The 17,897-nt window shown below is 39.0% G+C and overlaps 1 protein-coding gene across 1 annotated transcript in view; it reads left to right on the top strand.

Annotated features, from left to right (window-relative positions):
• Positions 1 to 836: 836 nt before the first annotated feature.
• Positions 837 to 17,897, top strand: part of LOC115045320 (F-actin-uncapping protein LRRC16A-like) — a 51,335-nt gene continuing 34,274 nt past the window's right edge. Inside the window, exons 1-2 of the mRNA XM_029504947.1 lie at positions 837 to 1,260; positions 4,941 to 5,038. Coding sequence (XP_029360807.1) covers positions 1,221 to 1,260; positions 4,941 to 5,038 — 138 coding nt within the window. The 5' untranslated portion in view covers positions 837 to 1,220. The remainder of the gene's footprint in view (positions 1,261 to 4,940; positions 5,039 to 17,897) is intronic.

Below are 17,897 nucleotides of genomic sequence, written 5' to 3' on the forward strand. Positions count from 1 at the left end.
AAGAGACGGAGAGGAGAGACCTCCAGCTGCTGTCAGGTAACAGAGAGAGGGACAGGGAGGGTCCTGTCCGGACCCTGTAGTAAGTGACGTCCACCGAAGACATCCAAACTCTGGTTACAAGCTAATGCGTGCTACCTGGATTATTTCTCCATTGCTATCAGCTCCTTCTACATTATACATCGTGGCCGTATTCTTACCTGGAACATGCACAAAGGTGTGTGTATTACAAATAATAATAATAATAATATATATATATATATATATATATATATATATATATATATATATATATATATATATATATATGTGTGTGTGTGTGTGTGTGTGTGTGTGTGTGTGTGTATGTATACATTTTTATTTTTTATTATTTTGTGCATATACATGCATATACATATACAATAATATATGCAATTACAATATACAATTAAAAACAATGAAGAGGTAATGTTAGCACAAATCCACTAAGTAATGAGAGCATAGAAATGTAGTGAAGTGAAAGTAAAAGTATCCCCCAAAAATAATACTCAAGTGAAACGCAAATACTCAAAAACTGTACTTAAGGACAGTACTCAAGTAAATTTACTTCGTTACCGTCCACCCCTGATTTTTATCATGATCTATTTCTAGAATCCATTCCTCCTTGTTCCCAAGCATTGGTGCAGGGACCTGACCGACCGCTAGGGGTCCCCGTTTCCCCCGCCCCGCCTCCTGCCACGGCGTCTCCCCCCGGCTGTCGCATCACGGAGCGGGGCGGGGCGGGGCGGGGCTCCGCTCCGCTCTATTGGCTGCTGCCTGAGCTCCGACAGCTTTACTGTAGAGCCGCGGCCGGAGGGAATAATCCTGACCGGCGGACCGCTCCCCACGGCCCGTGAAGCCCTGAGTCTGCTGAGCTGCAACATGATTTTAAGAAGACCTTAGCGGGGGTTCCTCCTTTTTATAATTTTTATTGCTATTATCATCATTATTTTGTAAACGGACAACCTCGGAGCCCTCGTGCTGGTCAGAGATGCGCGCAGATAGACGTCGATACATTGTCCGGACACCGCGGGAGGAGAGCAGCATGTAACCGGGAGAGACACACCGGCGGCGGCACCACCTGACACTGCCCCCACCCCCCTCCTTTCTCCCCCCGGTTGACTCCATATTTCAAGCTTCTCCATGTGTTGACTGAAGTCTCGTCGTAATTTTTCGGGGGCACTTTTTTTCAAATCTTCGACAAAATGAGCGAGGAGGTGTCAGAGGTCCCCAAAGAGCTTGTGGGTAAGAGCAGACACGGATGGGTTGCAGCCATGTGTGCAGACTGGAACAATCACTGATGTCTCATCCTCCACTGTGCATGCTCTGCAGGCTCAAGTTTGACTAATCCTCTCCCTGTAACACAGTCACATGTGTAGTGCTGAGATACTGTATTAATATTAATGGTATTGTACTGATATCCAACTATTTACCCCCACAGGGTCAGCTTTTATTGTGACACTTTCCTTCTTATTGGTTTATTCAAACAGCTTGTCCTTACAGACATTCCTTACACCTTCATTGACATTATGAAAGCTTGAGCTGCAGTACAGTTGGATAATCAACATGCAATGAGTGTAGTATGGACAGCAGCCTGCTTCAGGAAGAAGAAGCACATAGTTTAGATGTGAGTGGTCATTCAGTGTTACCCCCCCAGTAGTACGCTCTCACAGCTCTTACATGCCTGGTAGCCACAACCACCACCCTGGTCCCGTCAGATAAATTCTGCTGTGTTTCTCTGGATATTCCTCTGTTTGTACTGACTGCAGACAAAGCTTAGAGTCCTGCGGGCTGTTTGGCTGAGGCTCAGGCTCTCTTTGTTTTGCAGTGTAACTCAGTTTTTGACACCTCTGTGCAATGTTGGACTAGCACAAGTGCTATATCTCGCTTCATCTTGCACAAAAGCCCATATATTCCTTTGGTTTCATTCTGTCCTTCTTAAGACCTATAAAGACAGTGCAGACCTCATAAGGCACAGGATAACGTTGCCCTGGTCGAGTATTTACTTACTGAGTCACTAAATATATCTTCCATTTCACTTCAGTGTGTGTTGCTTCCTTTATCAACCTGCACACTCTTACAGCTGTTCTTGTTATCCAGTCTATTATTGTATCTTTCTTTACAGTCAGTGAGTATGTTCATTTGATGTTGTAATTTTAAGTGTATCAAAGTATCATCTTTAATGTGGTAATTATATCCTGTCCTGGATCATGTGAAAACAAAGGATAGATGTTTACATATCTCACTCTACATCTCTTATGATATTGTTCATCACATTATTGTTTTTGGTTTTTATTTCTCACAACAGAAAGAAATGCTTTTCCAGGGCTGGAATTGCAGATTATCTATGATTTCCATTCAGCCATTTAGTGACTAAGCTTTCTATCGCCATCCCCCTTCTGTACAAGAATTTTCCTGTTTCCAGCTGACTCATATGTCCAACACTGCGCATTTAATGCAATTAATTTGGCCTGGCATCATCCTGTTATAATGTGGTGTTGTCTGGATAGGTGTATAACCAGCCATTGTTTGAAATTTTCACTTGTTCTGGTGAATCACTATCACACAACAAACAAAGACACAAACAACAACATTCACATAGCTGATTTCAACGAACCAGCAAGGATCATCGAGGCAAGGCCATTCAAATGTTTTACTGCTAAAAATATATTTCACCAAAAGAGGAAAATGCTACATCTGGGAAAAGCTTTCCATTAGGTAACATAGCAAAGAACTTACTTCGGTACACAATCAGAGAAAGTTTGTCAACCAGTTTGTGTCTGTGATATTTCAGATGAGCTAGACACACTTGAGGTAAAGAGTGTCTGTACCTGCAGTAGTGACACTTTAATCTTCCCTGTCATGCCGTGTGCACTCGTCATTGAGCTCTGACTTGCTCAGAATAACAAGCAGATGGTAACCCTTTAATATGTTATCTGTCGATCTCTTAGCATTCTTGTTGTTTTTATTTGAATATACACAGAGAAATAGAAAGATTAGGTCTCATACAAAGTGGCCAAATACTTGGCGGAAACGCTGAAAGGGAAACTTATGTTTTTCAAATGGAAAAGGTTATTAAAAAAGAATAGGACAAAATCAAGTTCTGAAATTCCTGTGATTTAAAGCAATGGGGTTACCTTTGTGCTAATATTACCTTCTAAATGTTCATGTCTAATTTACTGATGCCATAATCCAGGGCAGATCATAATTCACGTCATGTCTGTGACATTAAACACCTCCAAAGTGTCAGATTTGAACTCATTGGTGCAGTGACACATAAAGTCTGGTGGTGAAATTCTCGAAAAAAAAAACCAAACAAACAAAAACCTCCATAAAAGGGAGAGTGAGAGCCTTTATGAACGGTCAGTTTAAGGGTTAACAGGTCCATGGGTGTCCACCTTTCTTGCCTTAAATGAGTCCTCACTGAAATGAAGCCTGGTGTGACTTTGTGCACGCGCCTAAACTGAATATGAACCACAGGGCAGCTGGCTAATACAATGTCTTCTTGTGTCAATGTTGTTTTGAATTATGGGGAAAAAAATTAAGAATTCTAGTTATAAATGTCAGGAACTGTTTCCAAGATGACCAATCTAAATTGGTTCACCCAGACTAATTAAAACAAAGTCACTTTTCAAAGACAATGATTTGGGAAGCCTGTAGGCATGGATACAGACGTAGAAACACACACATCTACATACAGACTATCAGCTGCTGCGAGATAGGCGAAGGGTGGCTGACCCAGTTCTGCTGTCTAAGCCAGTCCGCTGGCTGTAGATGCTCCTACTGAGTGTGAACAATCACTCTGAACTCCAGAAAACACATTCAGAATAATGCTAATTTAAATCTTCGATTTGAGTTCAGCTATCTTTTTTTTTTTTTTAATTGTTTTATACGTTGTCTGTTGTCAATAATTGTAAAGAACATGGGGAACAACACTAAAAGTTGCCACCATGTTAGGAGCTCTGTTGTGTTTTATTTCGGCATAGCAGAGCTTTAAACTAAATGCTAACACTGACATGCTCATGATGACATCATTCTGATTTCACCATGTTCACTGTTTCAGTTTCTTAAATTAGATTGCTAACCTTTTCCTGTTTGAAGACCTGAGGATAATGGGAATACAATTCATCCTCATCAAATTTTATGACTACCCAGCCAATATTTTTTGACATGTTCACACAAATACAAACTATGCATCAGTGGCCAAGGAATTAAAATTATGTGTACAAATTACTTATTAAAATGTCATTTTCAGATATTTGACATCTATAGACTAGAAGAGAAGCAGCAAACTTTCACATTTGAGAGGCTGGACCCAGGAAATGTTGGGTGTTTTTGCCTGATAAGCAATGTCACAATTAATCAATGATCAAATTTCAGGTTTAGTCTAATTTAATCATGCGCTAAGAGTGCCAGCGCTATTATGACAAATATTTATCCAAGTACATTTACTCAGGTTTTTTCGCATGTCTGTCTGACTGTGTAACTTTGTCTATTTGTTGTCAGCATTAATGTTGAGAGTTTCAGGCCTCAGAGGACAGATTCTAATGTGCAAATTAAATGAAACCTTGAGGATCTTTCCTCTTGTTAGAGCTGAGCTTATAAAATTTTTCCTTAAATGTTATTTCTAATCAGTGGAAAAGTGGAATTATTCCTAATGAGGCAGGAGTGCATCGATCTGTGCTCTGCTAAAGAAGTGAAAATGCTGAAATTGGCTCAACTTGAGTCTGAGACTGTGTGTTAAGGGCTTGTGGGAAAGATGCTTTATGTCATTCATGATGAATCACTCGGAAGAAATTTTATATGAAATTTTTTTGTACATTTTTTAAAAATAAAACCCACATCAGAAATAAATTTGGACTCAGTGTAGAAGTATTCAAGTTTGGATCTTTTGTCAATTGATCTCTTCTCTCCTCTCTGTGCAGAGAGTGTGAGGGACGCACTTGGGAGGAAGGTGAAGCTGTCTCTGAGGAAAAGAGTCAAACTAGAGATCAAAGGAGACAAGACAGAAAACAGAGTCTTGGTAAGTCAAACTCCTGCTGTGCTCCAGCAATTTTTTCCATTGGGGAAATAAAAGCTTTCTCCTTTTGTCCTCCCCCATTTCTTTGCCCTCAAAATGTACATTTTTCCCTTTAAACATGCTGCTGAAACGCATCCCTTGTTCTGCACTGCCAGCGTGTCTTCCACTTTCATATAATTTCCTATAAATGGATATTTTCAGAATCTGCTTTATTGGCCAAGTATGTGCATGCATGAATGAGTTTGACTCATATTTTTACATTGCTCTGTGTGTACCTGCATATAAAAAGAAGAAACAATATTGGAGAGAGAGTTAAAACTGAGAGTTATCAATGTGGATATTTCAAAAACACTTTCCAAAGAGTTTTAGGTGGAACTGCCGATCATCTTTACTGTCTTGTAAGAAGTTTGTCTTTTACTTAAATCTTTGCTCATTCCTAAGAAAGATTTACAAATTATTGCCAGGATGTGTGCACAAAGACTGATTGTGTAAGTTTAGTCAGACTCAATTGTGGAAATAGCAAACATGGATTCAGTAAAACTTGCATTGCTGGACACAGCATAAATGGCATAGTTATTTGGTCTATATCTGTTGGTAAATTGGCAATATTAGAATCATGATGTATTAGCTAGCTAACAGACAACTCTTACTATGATATGGGATAATATGAAGAATTTAAAGCAAGTTCTCTCATAGCGAAGAGCATCTGTATGATTGTGAAAGTGGATTCATGGACACTTACTGACAATGGATGTCAGAGATAATATTTGTAAAGTATTGTTTGCTCCTTTTCTATTGCCAAGGCCTTTATTTAGTCTAATTTAAAAGTCCTGTAAGAGCAAAAAAAAAAAATGCCCAGTTTAAATGTACAAGCTGACTCTGACTCAGTGCTTCAGTGCTACCTTGTAGATCATTAAACATGCATGTTGGTGCTACAGATAGTCAATGCAAAAATGTTCCCTTTATAAATCAGTATCTGAGTAGGATCAATAACATTTGATGGTTGAATTATAGCTCTTGCTACAATACCACTGTGGGTGGAAATAGCAAGAGCCTTTTATTCATACAAACCTGTACCAGCCCCTGTGGAAAAAGTGAAGAAGTTTGGAGGAAGAGAAAGTTTTGAAAGCTTTGTGAAGAGGCCCATAGCGAAGTTGTTTGCTTTGGCCTTTGTTACTGACAACTACCAGCCAAATGCCATGAACATGATGATGCCCATGTTATTATTTTAAAGAATTTTAACATCCGGACGTTTGCAGGAACTGCAGGAAATAAAATGCATCATTGGCCGTTGAGGAACTTAGGCAGAGAAATGTTGAGCTTCACTTTCACATCTGCTCTTGCTAAATGATCTGAGCGCATGTGGTGTGACGCAGTGGGAGAGAGTGAAATTTTATGATGTGAAAATGCACTTATCATTTTTAAGTAATTTAATCATTAATGGAGACACATCATTACTCCTGGAATTTGGACCCATGTGTGTTTTATCAGCAAGGAATTTGGCCATGTAGTATGAAGATTTACAGCATCTTTAATTGTTATCATTTTGTAAAATAAGGATATTTATCATTCACCAGTGCTCTAGTTTATTTCATTGTACTGGAACAAAGTAGTTTTGGGGAAATTCCAGGACTGTCAAATCACGACCAATGTCCAATCTGTTCAACCAAACGTTGTATCCAAAAAAATGCAGAAAACGTGCTGAAGGCTAACTCATCAGTGTGTGACTATGACAACTATGCCAGCATGTGGGAGTGAGAGACAGAGGTTAGTCGTGCTCAAACGCATGTACACAAAACAATGTAAAGCAGTGGGAGTCAGCGCTGGGACATGAGGAATTCCAGTAGAGTGGTTCTGGTATTTGATCTAGAAGCACAGCATGAGAATGACTTGATGACTTTTTTTATCAAAGCTCTGCTTGACCTGACTGAACAAATAAACTACTGTTTGTTGTTGTGCAGAGAAACTCGTAATGGAGGAAATGGTTTAGATATTAAACAAACGTGATAGATTTCCGCCTTAAAGTGAAGTATCTAATGGTAGACACACTGAAAGAGCCATGTATTTACTGCTTGTTTTTAGATCAGATGTTATAATTAAATTTAATGTTAAATATAACACAGTTGAGAGAAGTGCACACGTCATACAGCAAAATAATACTGGGATACAAATTGCAAACACTCCCTTTAGAACTCTGTTTATGGTCACAGCATTTATTTTCACAATGACAAATAAGAATTTAACTTTTTGTATAAAACAAGTCATATAATAGAGCAAAGATTAGCAGCTTGGGTAACAGAGTAAGCATGAAGTAATCATGGTAAATAGTGGTAGAACAAAAAGAGAAAAGTACAAAATAAATAATAAAACAAAGGGCATTACAAAGATGTGATTATGCGAGAAATGAAATTGCAATTGAGTATGTCAGTGAGTCAGACTACTCCGGGCTTTGGTCTGGTCTGGTCTGATCTGGTCTAGTCTCTGGGGAGGTCCCGTCTCTGGTCTCGTCTGGTCGCCATTGGTTACTGTAGCCCAGTCCATCATTCGTTTCCAATTAACCAATTAACCTAGACATGTTCAGGTACCCCCACCGGGAATCAAACCACGCCCTTCTTATTGCAGGGCAACATCACTAACCACTATGCCACCATGCTACTTTGGTCACCACATACATTTACATCAAGTCACCAATTAACTTAGACATGTTCAGGTGCCCCTACCAGAAATTGAACCGTGCCCACTCCGCTCAAGTCACTACTTTCATTCATTCATGGGTAGGGGCCGTGCATTATTAGTGATCCCCGTGGAGCATTTTCCCTACAGAGATGTTCTTTTTTATTCTGGGGAAAAAATTTGTGTAATGTTGGCCAATTCTTTTATTCCATGTTCATAATAAATTTGCGTTTTTAATGTCTACTTCCGTGATTCCATGATCGCGGATTTTATAGGGCCCTATTTACCGAGTGCCAGGGAAGGCCCAGCTTGACATGAGCTTCACAAGGTTTGCAAAATGAGAAACCCATGTTTAACTGCACTATTTTTTTTTTTTTTTTTTTTGTAAAGAGACACTTTTATATTTGTTACTTAAGCAATATATGATTTTGTTTATGCAACAGTTGCAACAATTTCCTCTAAGCATGTTTAATTTTAAGCAGTTTAAAACTTAATAAATGTTATTAAAATCAGAATTTAATCAAATTGTGGGATAGTAAAAGATTCCCACCCCTAATGAGCAGCACTGATGTCAGTCTTTGTGGTGTCTGAGTAGTAGAAGAAAAGGAAGTCATTCAATTGAATGATTAATTCTGCTTACACTGACCTTTGGCTGTGACATGAACCTCAGCCAATGTTACTGGAGATGCCTGTGGATGATGATTTGAAACTTCCACCAAAGTTAGTTTTATATTATGTTTACATTCAGCTGTTTTGATCAGACAGCTAAATATGTAAATGATAAAGAATAAGTTGTATTCAAATTCAAGTCATTTTTAACATAGCAGTGAAAATGTTCCCTTCTCTTTATAGTATTTCCAAGTATAAATCAGCTAAAGTTATCAAAACATACAACCTATGTATCTTTACTGAGGCTTCAAGTCCTGCTTTAATGTTTATTGTGAATCTCCCCCATCAGCTTCCTGCAGTCGAAGTACAGAGAGTGATTTACTTCAGACAATACAGGATGTGTATCTGCTGTATAATGAAGGGTGGAATATGGTTATTTCTACTATCAATTTGCTAGTCTGTCAAATATGCGCAGGGCTTTGCCCCTTTTCCTGTAGAGCTTGACTCAAAGATGGGAGCGGAGCACTACAGTGCCCAGGGCTTCTCTTAAGCACACTACAGCTTGATAGATACAGTCACTTCCCTCCTTTGAAAATGGAGGGATAAAAGAGGAAGAGACAATAACATCAGTCCATCAAATGCACCCCAGGGTAGAGGAGAGTGGAGGCGGACAATGAGAACTAATGTACAGGGCACAGGAAAAATAGAATAATCTTAAAGAATAACAGTGTGCTGTAAAGCTCATGTGACAAACCAAGACCATTAATCATTTCTGTCCAGACTGAAATTTCAACAACTTTATTCATAGTGCAGACATTCATGGTTCTCTGACGATGAACCCCAAAGACTGTTTCTCTTGGACCGCCAATAAGTTCACATTTCTGACTTTATTTTTGTGCAACACCTCAACAACTATTTCATGCTTTCGTTTTACTGTTCAACTTGGTGAATTTAAACATGTTCATGTAAAACGAATGAAATCACCAATATGTAATTATATTTGGCGTTTAATTTTAACAGCAATTAATATGCAGACCTCTTCTATACATCACAATGCAGGAAACATTGGTAAACTGAACTTAATATTAACTTAGGCAAAAATGAAAAATCCAGATGTAATAAGGGTTGAACAGCAGCAGAGTTTTCAGCCAGAGCTGACTGATATGAAAGCAGACCAGTTTGACTGCCTGATTCTCTTAGACCTGGAGATCTCAGTCCTTCCTGTCATTAGTAACAGATTATTGGTTTCTACTTAAAGCTACAACACTCAAGGGTTGGAACAATGTCCAGCTTCCTCCTGAGCTCCAGCTGTAAACATAGGAGTGTATGGGTGTGTTTGTCTTAGCCAAGCCTTAGCCTAGATTGTCATCAATGGTAAAATTTTATTGTATGTCATTGTTTCCCTAGTGTGTGGTTGTAGAGCTAACACAGCACAGCTTAACGTCATCCTGACCAAATCAAGGTTTAAGTTGAATAATTATACAAATATAATGCACAAATGTTTTTTTGTTTTTTTTTACATTTTCAGGTAGCCAATAAACTTAATCAACATGTCTGTCCCACCAAACCCCTCTCTCATTCCTCTGATCCTTGATGTCTGTCATTAGTGAAAGTGAGAAAATGATGATGACCAATGCAGTACTCAGCTGGCCTATCATGGGAACCTGCAGTCCTCCACTGTTTTTTTTTTTTTTTTTTTTTGAGGTGTTTAAAAACTCCTGTTTGAAGGCTGCAGAGCAAAACTCCTCCACATTTACAATTCCTTTTGACAATAGACTGTGGCATCCTGTCTTTGTACTTAGCTGCTGACATTTTTGTGTCTACTTTATAATCAAAAAGGTTTCGAAATAGTTGTGAGTCAACAGCTACTTTTATGTATTTATCTTTGGTTGGTTCGTCACTAAGCTCTGCATTGTCTGCATAGATCACAGAATGATAATCGATAGTCGAGAACATAGAAATTAATATTTTGGGAGAAATGTGTATCAACATGTACAATGTGTAGGAGATTATAAAGTGTTTAATGTCATTCAAGATCACATGTCCTGGTGATTTAGTAATATAAATCAAATTGGAAATGGAAGGACACAAGTCATGAGTGTCCAAAGGAAAAAATGCATCAAATCAAATCAAGGCATTTTATTAAAATCCAATTTTACAGTTAGAATTTTTCCAGCCCAGTCTGTTGCAGCACATTTCCCTAGGTATTAAAGACTTGCCCCTGCAAGACTCCTGCCCCCTCCGGTTTTTGTTGTTGCTTGGAATCATTTATAAATATGTGTGTCCAAACCTGTGCTTGGTTCAGTCAAAACAAAGAATCCTTTAACCAAAGTTCAGTCTGAGTTCAAACTGCCAGAGTGTTTTGAGGTGCGTAATTATTATGTCGGCTTCAAGCTCATATGTGTTTTCTATCATAATCCTGTGGTGATTATTAGCATAATTGGCGTCATTCAGGGATAACCAAGCAGAGCAAATGTGTCAAACTGGTCCACATATCCCTGCTGGGTAAACTGCAGTGAATATATAATCCATTATGGTGTCGTCTGATCGTGTGTTAGCTTCTTAGACTAGATTATAAACTTCTACAAGCATTTTAACTGATCATTTAGCCTACAGTATGATTATGAAGATTAGGAGTTAAGTTGAAGTGGAAAATGAAAAAATTAATTGTTACTCTGATGTTAACAGATCTGCTTTTGAGATCATATACAGGAAATAAATAATAGTCTGTACACCCCCCCCCCCAAAAAAAAAAAAGAAAGTATACAAGTGACGGATTATAATGCTACACATTATTTATCCTTTCTCTGAATATCTAAAGGATATAATAAAATAGTTGAATGTTAAGAACCCTTCAAAGTTCAACTTTCTTTATATATATAATGAGGAAGCAGGAAATCTCAGGAAATCTTCCAATTTGAGAAAGTCTATCTGTGGAAACTGACTGAATTAGGAGGTTGCTAAATTCATAAGTACTTTCAGTTCTACTAAAAATGAGAAATGTTATGTGTTAATGTAGAGCTTTTGTGTGTGTCTTGTGGATCACACGTGAGCCTTTTGGTTGTAAACACAGGGCCGCTTTTAAAATCTGAGACACCTTTCCACCTTGTTGTCTTTACACTTTCCTATTCATTGGAATGGGAAAGTGTGTCCACACTTTTGACTGGTATTGTATATCCAGATTTTAATGTGTGAGAAGAGGGAAGTTAACGATGATGTTTCACAGCAACAAGGTGGAAAGGTGTCTTTATTTCCTTTCAAAGTGTGAAATGGAAATTCAAATGAATGGGAAAGTGTGTCCAAACTTTTGACTGGTAGTGTATATTAAACATTCAGTTCTCCTAGTCTGAGCTAATTTCCATCCATCCATCCTCAATTGCTTATCCGTTTCATGATGTCTTTGGATGATGTACCCGGAGTACCCGGAGGAAATGCATGCAGACACAGGGAGAACATGCAAACTCCACACAAACTCCACAAACTCCCGGCTGGGAACCAAACCCACGACCTTCTTATTGTGGGGGCAACAGCACTTACTACTATGGCGCCATGCTTCCCTGAACTAATCTCATTAGATATTTTTCCTTACCTATTTCCTATTTCCTAACCTGATTTTATCTCTAGGTGCTGTTTAATTTTTTTGTTTCTATAAACTGCTGGAGCAGATTCAGCTGAATGAGCAGGTTAATTGGGAGGAATTCTGCATGCAGTTGGGTCCCAGCATTTGTGTTAGTACAAGTGCACTATGTTGTGTAGTGGACCACGCTTGCCAGGAATGTCTTTCTTTATTGCATGGTGCCAGACATGGCAACAGTGTAGTCTGAGGAGAGTCAAGAATGAGAGAGACTAATAAACAGCTAAAAATTGCTAGAAATTGCTTACAAAAATACAAATATCAGTAAGGCCACATTGCACTTGTTAAATATATATAACAAAAATTTGAGCATGAAGAAGAGGCAAATGTTCGCAGAGAAAGCCCAGAGTTAGGATGAAGCCAAGTTGCAGTGAGCAGTACAACACAATCAGGCTTGTTTTTGAAGACTAAACTTTGTGATAATGCGCAGAACAGCATTTCTGAAAATGTGCAACTGTTTTCAGTGCCTGCTCAGTTTACAGCAGTGTGTTTATGTTGATTAACTTCTTCAAATGTGTGCTTGACCATCTTTGTGTTTGGGATAGAATTTCCATTTCCTGTGTGGCCACTCTCAGAATAGACAGAAAGGTTACACGTGCTCATTATGTCCTGTAGTCCTGTTCATTCACTGTCACATTTTAATGGCCGAGTATCTGTCAGTCTCAGGATAGCATTAGGGCATACCAGGCTGAATAGGGATTTTGTTGTCGCAAAAATGGTTTCTGCCCACCATAGCTGACAAAAACCTCCCCAGAGAAGTATTATCAGCCACGCAGTTTGGCTCCACACAAGTCTTTCATCATCATCATCTCGTAGGTCAGGGTCATTGTCACTCAGACACAGTTAGTACGATAGTTGACCCTGCCGCGGGTAATTGTCTTGATTGGTTTGGTTTTCATAATTTTATCTATTGACTTCCAATATGGCTGCTTTCAGTCTTGGACCGAATGGAACAAATGAAGTCTTGCAAAGCTGTTTTGTTTTCTTTTACTTTAGTTTTGATTTTGAATTTCATTCAACATGCACATCTAACTGGTGTCTGTCCCTTGTGAATCCTGCTCGGCCATGCTGTGGCCATTGAGTGATATAATGTCACGGCCTGGTTGGTAAAGATCAGGCTGCTCTTATTGGGCGTAATTGAATGGGGTTTGTAGGTCACAGCAACACACCGCATTGATTGGATGACAATAATATTTGTGAACCATGTTGTAGTAACCAGCCCCAGAACGATCAATCTAATCAGTGTTGTCAGGTTTTGTTTAGACTTTTTTTTTTTTTTTTTTGCCAAAACACGAGAGCCTGAGTGATTCCAAGTAAAACTACCAGCATAATCTGCCTGTACAAAGAGGGCATATATGTCATTTTCATCGCCTGTACAAGTCATAGTTTCATTTTTATTTTAATCTAAAGTTATTCAGATCCCTGAGTTTTAGACCACCAACACAGATTAGACGACGCTGGAAATGTGTGTGATTTTTGGATAGACTGCTCTGTCTGCATACAGGCAGCTGTTTCTCAGCAAACCAAGATCAAAACGCTGATTTTACTGCCAGGGTCATGCTTTTGCTCCATGCTAAATCTTTATGGTCTCCTTGCAGTTTTCATTATCATTGCCTTCTACAAAGTGCCGACCCTATTCCCCCCTCTTTTCATTTTAGTTTTATTTTATTATGGTAAATTCCTTTTCTGATATTGTCATATGCCATATTCAGCGCTGACAGTGGGTTTCAGTGTCAAGCCTTACTTTAACCTTCTCTGATCACTGTGCTCGGTGTTTCCATGTATGGGTATGCTCACCATGAGCATGGCATTTTTTAAAATCAATAACTTGCACTTGATATAGATTTTTTTTTTCCCATGACCTTAATGTTATGAAATATGACATTATTTTGCTGAAATGGTTGAAAGAAAAAAGCCTGTAGAAGAATAACAAAAACTACAGATCTATGCCAGGCTACAGAAAATGAAAGTATGCTTGTTTTCATCTCCAGCAGCTCTGTGGAAGCAGCCCAAGCTGTTGAAGCTGTCTGGGCCGGCTTCATCATCTTTCTGTGTAAATGCATGAAAAAATAAAGAAACTGTAGAAAGAGGATGTTTTCCTTCTGTTCATCTTAACTAATGAACAGTTGAATTTAATTCACTGTACAACTAAAGAGACGACTGACAACTTTGAAGGTGAAATGTTTTCTCATGTGTTGTAATGAATGATTGAGATGTGGAAATCAATAAATATAACCTAAATGGCAATGTGATATTTTTTCTCTCTTAATGAAGCAGACCTTAGTCTTCACCCAGATTATGCAAACTGGTGATATTTTATTTCACCACCTGGAGTTAAACATGGTTGAGCATCTACCTGGTGCATTACTGACCTCTGTAGCACTACAGTATGCTGACAGCTTCACACAGAAGACATCGATTAAAAAAATTTAAGCACTGCCTTTTATGAATTAATATTAGATTATTCAAATCCCTCGCAAAAATCCTCATTGTGTGTTTATTCTTTCTCATATGGGCACATTACCTTTTTTTCAGGATTTTCTGCAAGGTTCCATCCCACTCCTGACAGGAAACCCATTATTAGTCTTAGAACACCTTCTTCTAATAATTTCTACTTTGTTGATGTAGTAATCTCAGGAGGACCTCTGCTTAATGGCAATGTGATCTAAACCACAATGACTTCATTGTTTAGGATCACTGTTCAGTGCTGACCGTGTGTGTGTGTGTTTTAACAGTACCAACTCATGTTATTTAGCCGCTCCAGAGGGAAACTGTGGGTAATGCCAACAACACAACAACACCCCAGATTGCCAGCCCCCCTCCATGCTCTCCTTGCTCTGCCTTTGTCTCTGCTATTCCTTCCTTTTCTCCCTCACCTTTTCTTTGTCATACCTGTGTAGGTTTCTCTCTCTCTCTCTCCTTTGCAAAGCACCCTTCCTCAGATTTGGTAAACTAGGGGATAAAACTATCAGCCCCTCCACCTCTATTCCCTCTTTTTTCCCCTCTCTGAGGATGGTTTTTCTCTGAAACCTTCCATATGGTCTGAAGCAATATCTTATTTAAAAGCCAAAAAAAAAAGAGGCGTCACATAGCTACACACACACACACACACACACACACACACACACACACACACACACACACACACACACACACACACACACACAGGCACAGACGGACCCATTGTGTCTGGCTGCCATGCTGATGAATGAATCAACCCTTTATTCCTTATATCTGTAACATAAACACACACCGGGTTCTTGGAGGACACCATTCAGCCTGATGTTGTTCTAAGAGAAATCCCCTCACTCACTCCTGACATCTATCCACTGATAACCCAGGACTAATCCTAATTTGAAAGCACAGTCATTTAATCTTTCTGCTCTTGCTCATCCTCAGTTATAATGTATAAAATGTGCTGGGAGGATGATTGAACATGTTAAGCTTGTTAACAAAGCAGAGATAAACATGCAGTGTGTTGAGATATTGCATAGGGAATAGTGCATATATGTGTTTTTGACCCTTGTGTCTAATTGAATGAAAATGGGTTTTTGTTACCTGCTCCATAATAATATTGCCTGACTCTAACGTGTTTCCATCTTTTTTGATGATCAATCTGACATTGTATATGTGTCATTTATTATTTAACACATTGTGCCTATTCACACAGTGGAAACAAAACAGCAACGGTAGCATTAGTGGCAAAAAAAAGTAAAAACCATGAAATATAGCGGCATCAGACACCACATTTATTCATGCCTCTGCTTGCTGCAGCTGTGGTCTGATGAGAACAGCCAATCAAATTTGTTCAGGAAGTACAACTGTCAGCCTCCTTTGTTCCTCACCACGTTCATCTCCTCAGCAGTAAAAGACATAATGATGAGCAGGGAAGTGATAAAAACGAAATTGATGTCTCTCTCTTAATGTTCTTCTCGGCTCCTGGCACAGTGAGAGGAGGTTGGGCTCTGCAAAGAATGGAAGAATGGCTTCATCCCTAATGTGAAAAGAAGTGGAGTGGATCCAGACAAAGTGATTTGTTGCTTTGCTCTCTGGGTACTCTTCTTAAAAAAAAAAATGTTGCACTATGAAGCATTTGTGATGGTTTTTATATTGTTATTCTGAGTATAATTTTGCAATCTGTGCATAAATTCTATAATTAACAGCCCTATAGGGTAAGGTGATATCTCGTATGGTTGCTGTCATACTGGACAGAATTTTGATGGTATTATTGAATGGTTCATCCTACGGTGTCATGTGTTCTGTCTCTTCTGAGACTGCAGGAAAAATACCTGATGTGCATATGTTAGCTGTTCTATCACTGAACCGTGGTGTGGCAGAGACTTACATGTACACATTGTACAGTGGTTTTGGCGCAGCACAAGCCGACAGACGGTAGAGGACTGGACCTCAGCTGCACTGTCAGCAGCTTGTTTGGCAGTGGAGGATCAATGTATTGTGAGACAAACAGTTTTTCTCCCTGGTTTTAGATTGGTTAGTTGGCTTCTCTGTAGAATGAGATTAGGTTCAATTTGCCCAAATCCCACTATGATCTACTCTCCTGCATCAGCCACACTCATTCTCTTTCTTGGTATTCGTCAAAGATAAATTGTTATCTTAGGCCTCAGACTCAATTTCTACTGCAGGCGTATGGCATTAAAACAGAGGAGTGTGGCTCCTTTGCAGCAGAGGGGATTAACCAGGTTTAAATTATGTACTCTGGGTCATTCTCAGGACATTTTGACAGATTTAATGGCTGCGTGTACAGGACAGCTTTGACATTGCACGAGGTTAATTATCTTGATATAATATCACACGGATTAAACTAACTAGTGTCAGGACATTTGTTGATTAAGAGAAAAGCATTTGCTGTAGCGGTCTTATGTCAGTATTGTTTATTTGAAATAAAAATGAACTATGTATCTCTGAAGGAGACGCAAGCACCATCGGGCCCAGTCTGAACAAACGTGTGGACAGTTAGAGTTGACAGAGATTGGCAACAAAACAATTGTGATTGTATTATTGTTATCCATTCAGGAAGATGGATAATATTTTCTAACCAAGTTAATATTTTTGACACAAATTTTAAAGAAGAAATGTCAAGGCCATGAAGACCTTTACCCTGTAGATAGTGCCTCCAGGGTACGTACTCATAAAACGCAGCCTACACAGTGTTTTTGCCCTATGTTGGGGGAGCCATCACCCAGATTACTCAATTATACAAGAAGGATGACAAGTAGGTATACATGGTTATTCCGATATACAGCCAAAAACACAAGTTCACATGGTGTGGTAAGAAACAACGGGGAAAAAAACAACGTCCAAAAAAATATAAAGTGGCTTTACTCTGTGAGATTGTAACCAGATAACATGCCCCATCTGGATGCTTCTGTAATGTAATGTTAGTTTATAGTAAGTGAGGGTTTAGCCAGTTGGTAAAAAAATACAAAGGGAGGATAGGGCCAAATGAGAGTGAGGACATGAAAGGATTAAAGAAGGAAAGAATGGGAGGGGAAAAGCAAAAGTTAGAGGACAATAGGATAAAAACAAAGTCCTCAGCTGAATGATTCCCCTTTAACAGAAGCTAAGAAGGGGCCATCCACACAGCATTGGTTTTGACAGAGAGGAAACTGCTTTCAAACACTTTCCTTCATTTAATATCTTCTTCACTGATTGGATTTAAATGTTGGCTCCTTATCAGCGAAACAGCACTTAGAATCTATTAAGTCATTTCACTTGCTTTGCCCTTCTACCTCCTCCCCCATTGCTCATGCGCTCGCTTTCTGTCTTTGGTGTTCACTCTGCTTTTCTCATACAGTAGCTGATCTCTCTCTCTCTCTGACTTTCTAGAAATACTCTAATTTCTGCTGTGCAGTGTTGTAATTTGTAGTTGCAGCCAGTACATCATGACTCATTAATGTTAACGTGCACACACCCACGCACATGCAG

Source organism: Echeneis naucrates, chromosome 6, assembly GCF_900963305.1.
Source record: "Echeneis naucrates chromosome 6, fEcheNa1.1, whole genome shotgun sequence".
Taxonomy (NCBI): Eukaryota; Metazoa; Chordata; class Actinopteri; order Carangiformes; family Echeneidae; genus Echeneis; species Echeneis naucrates.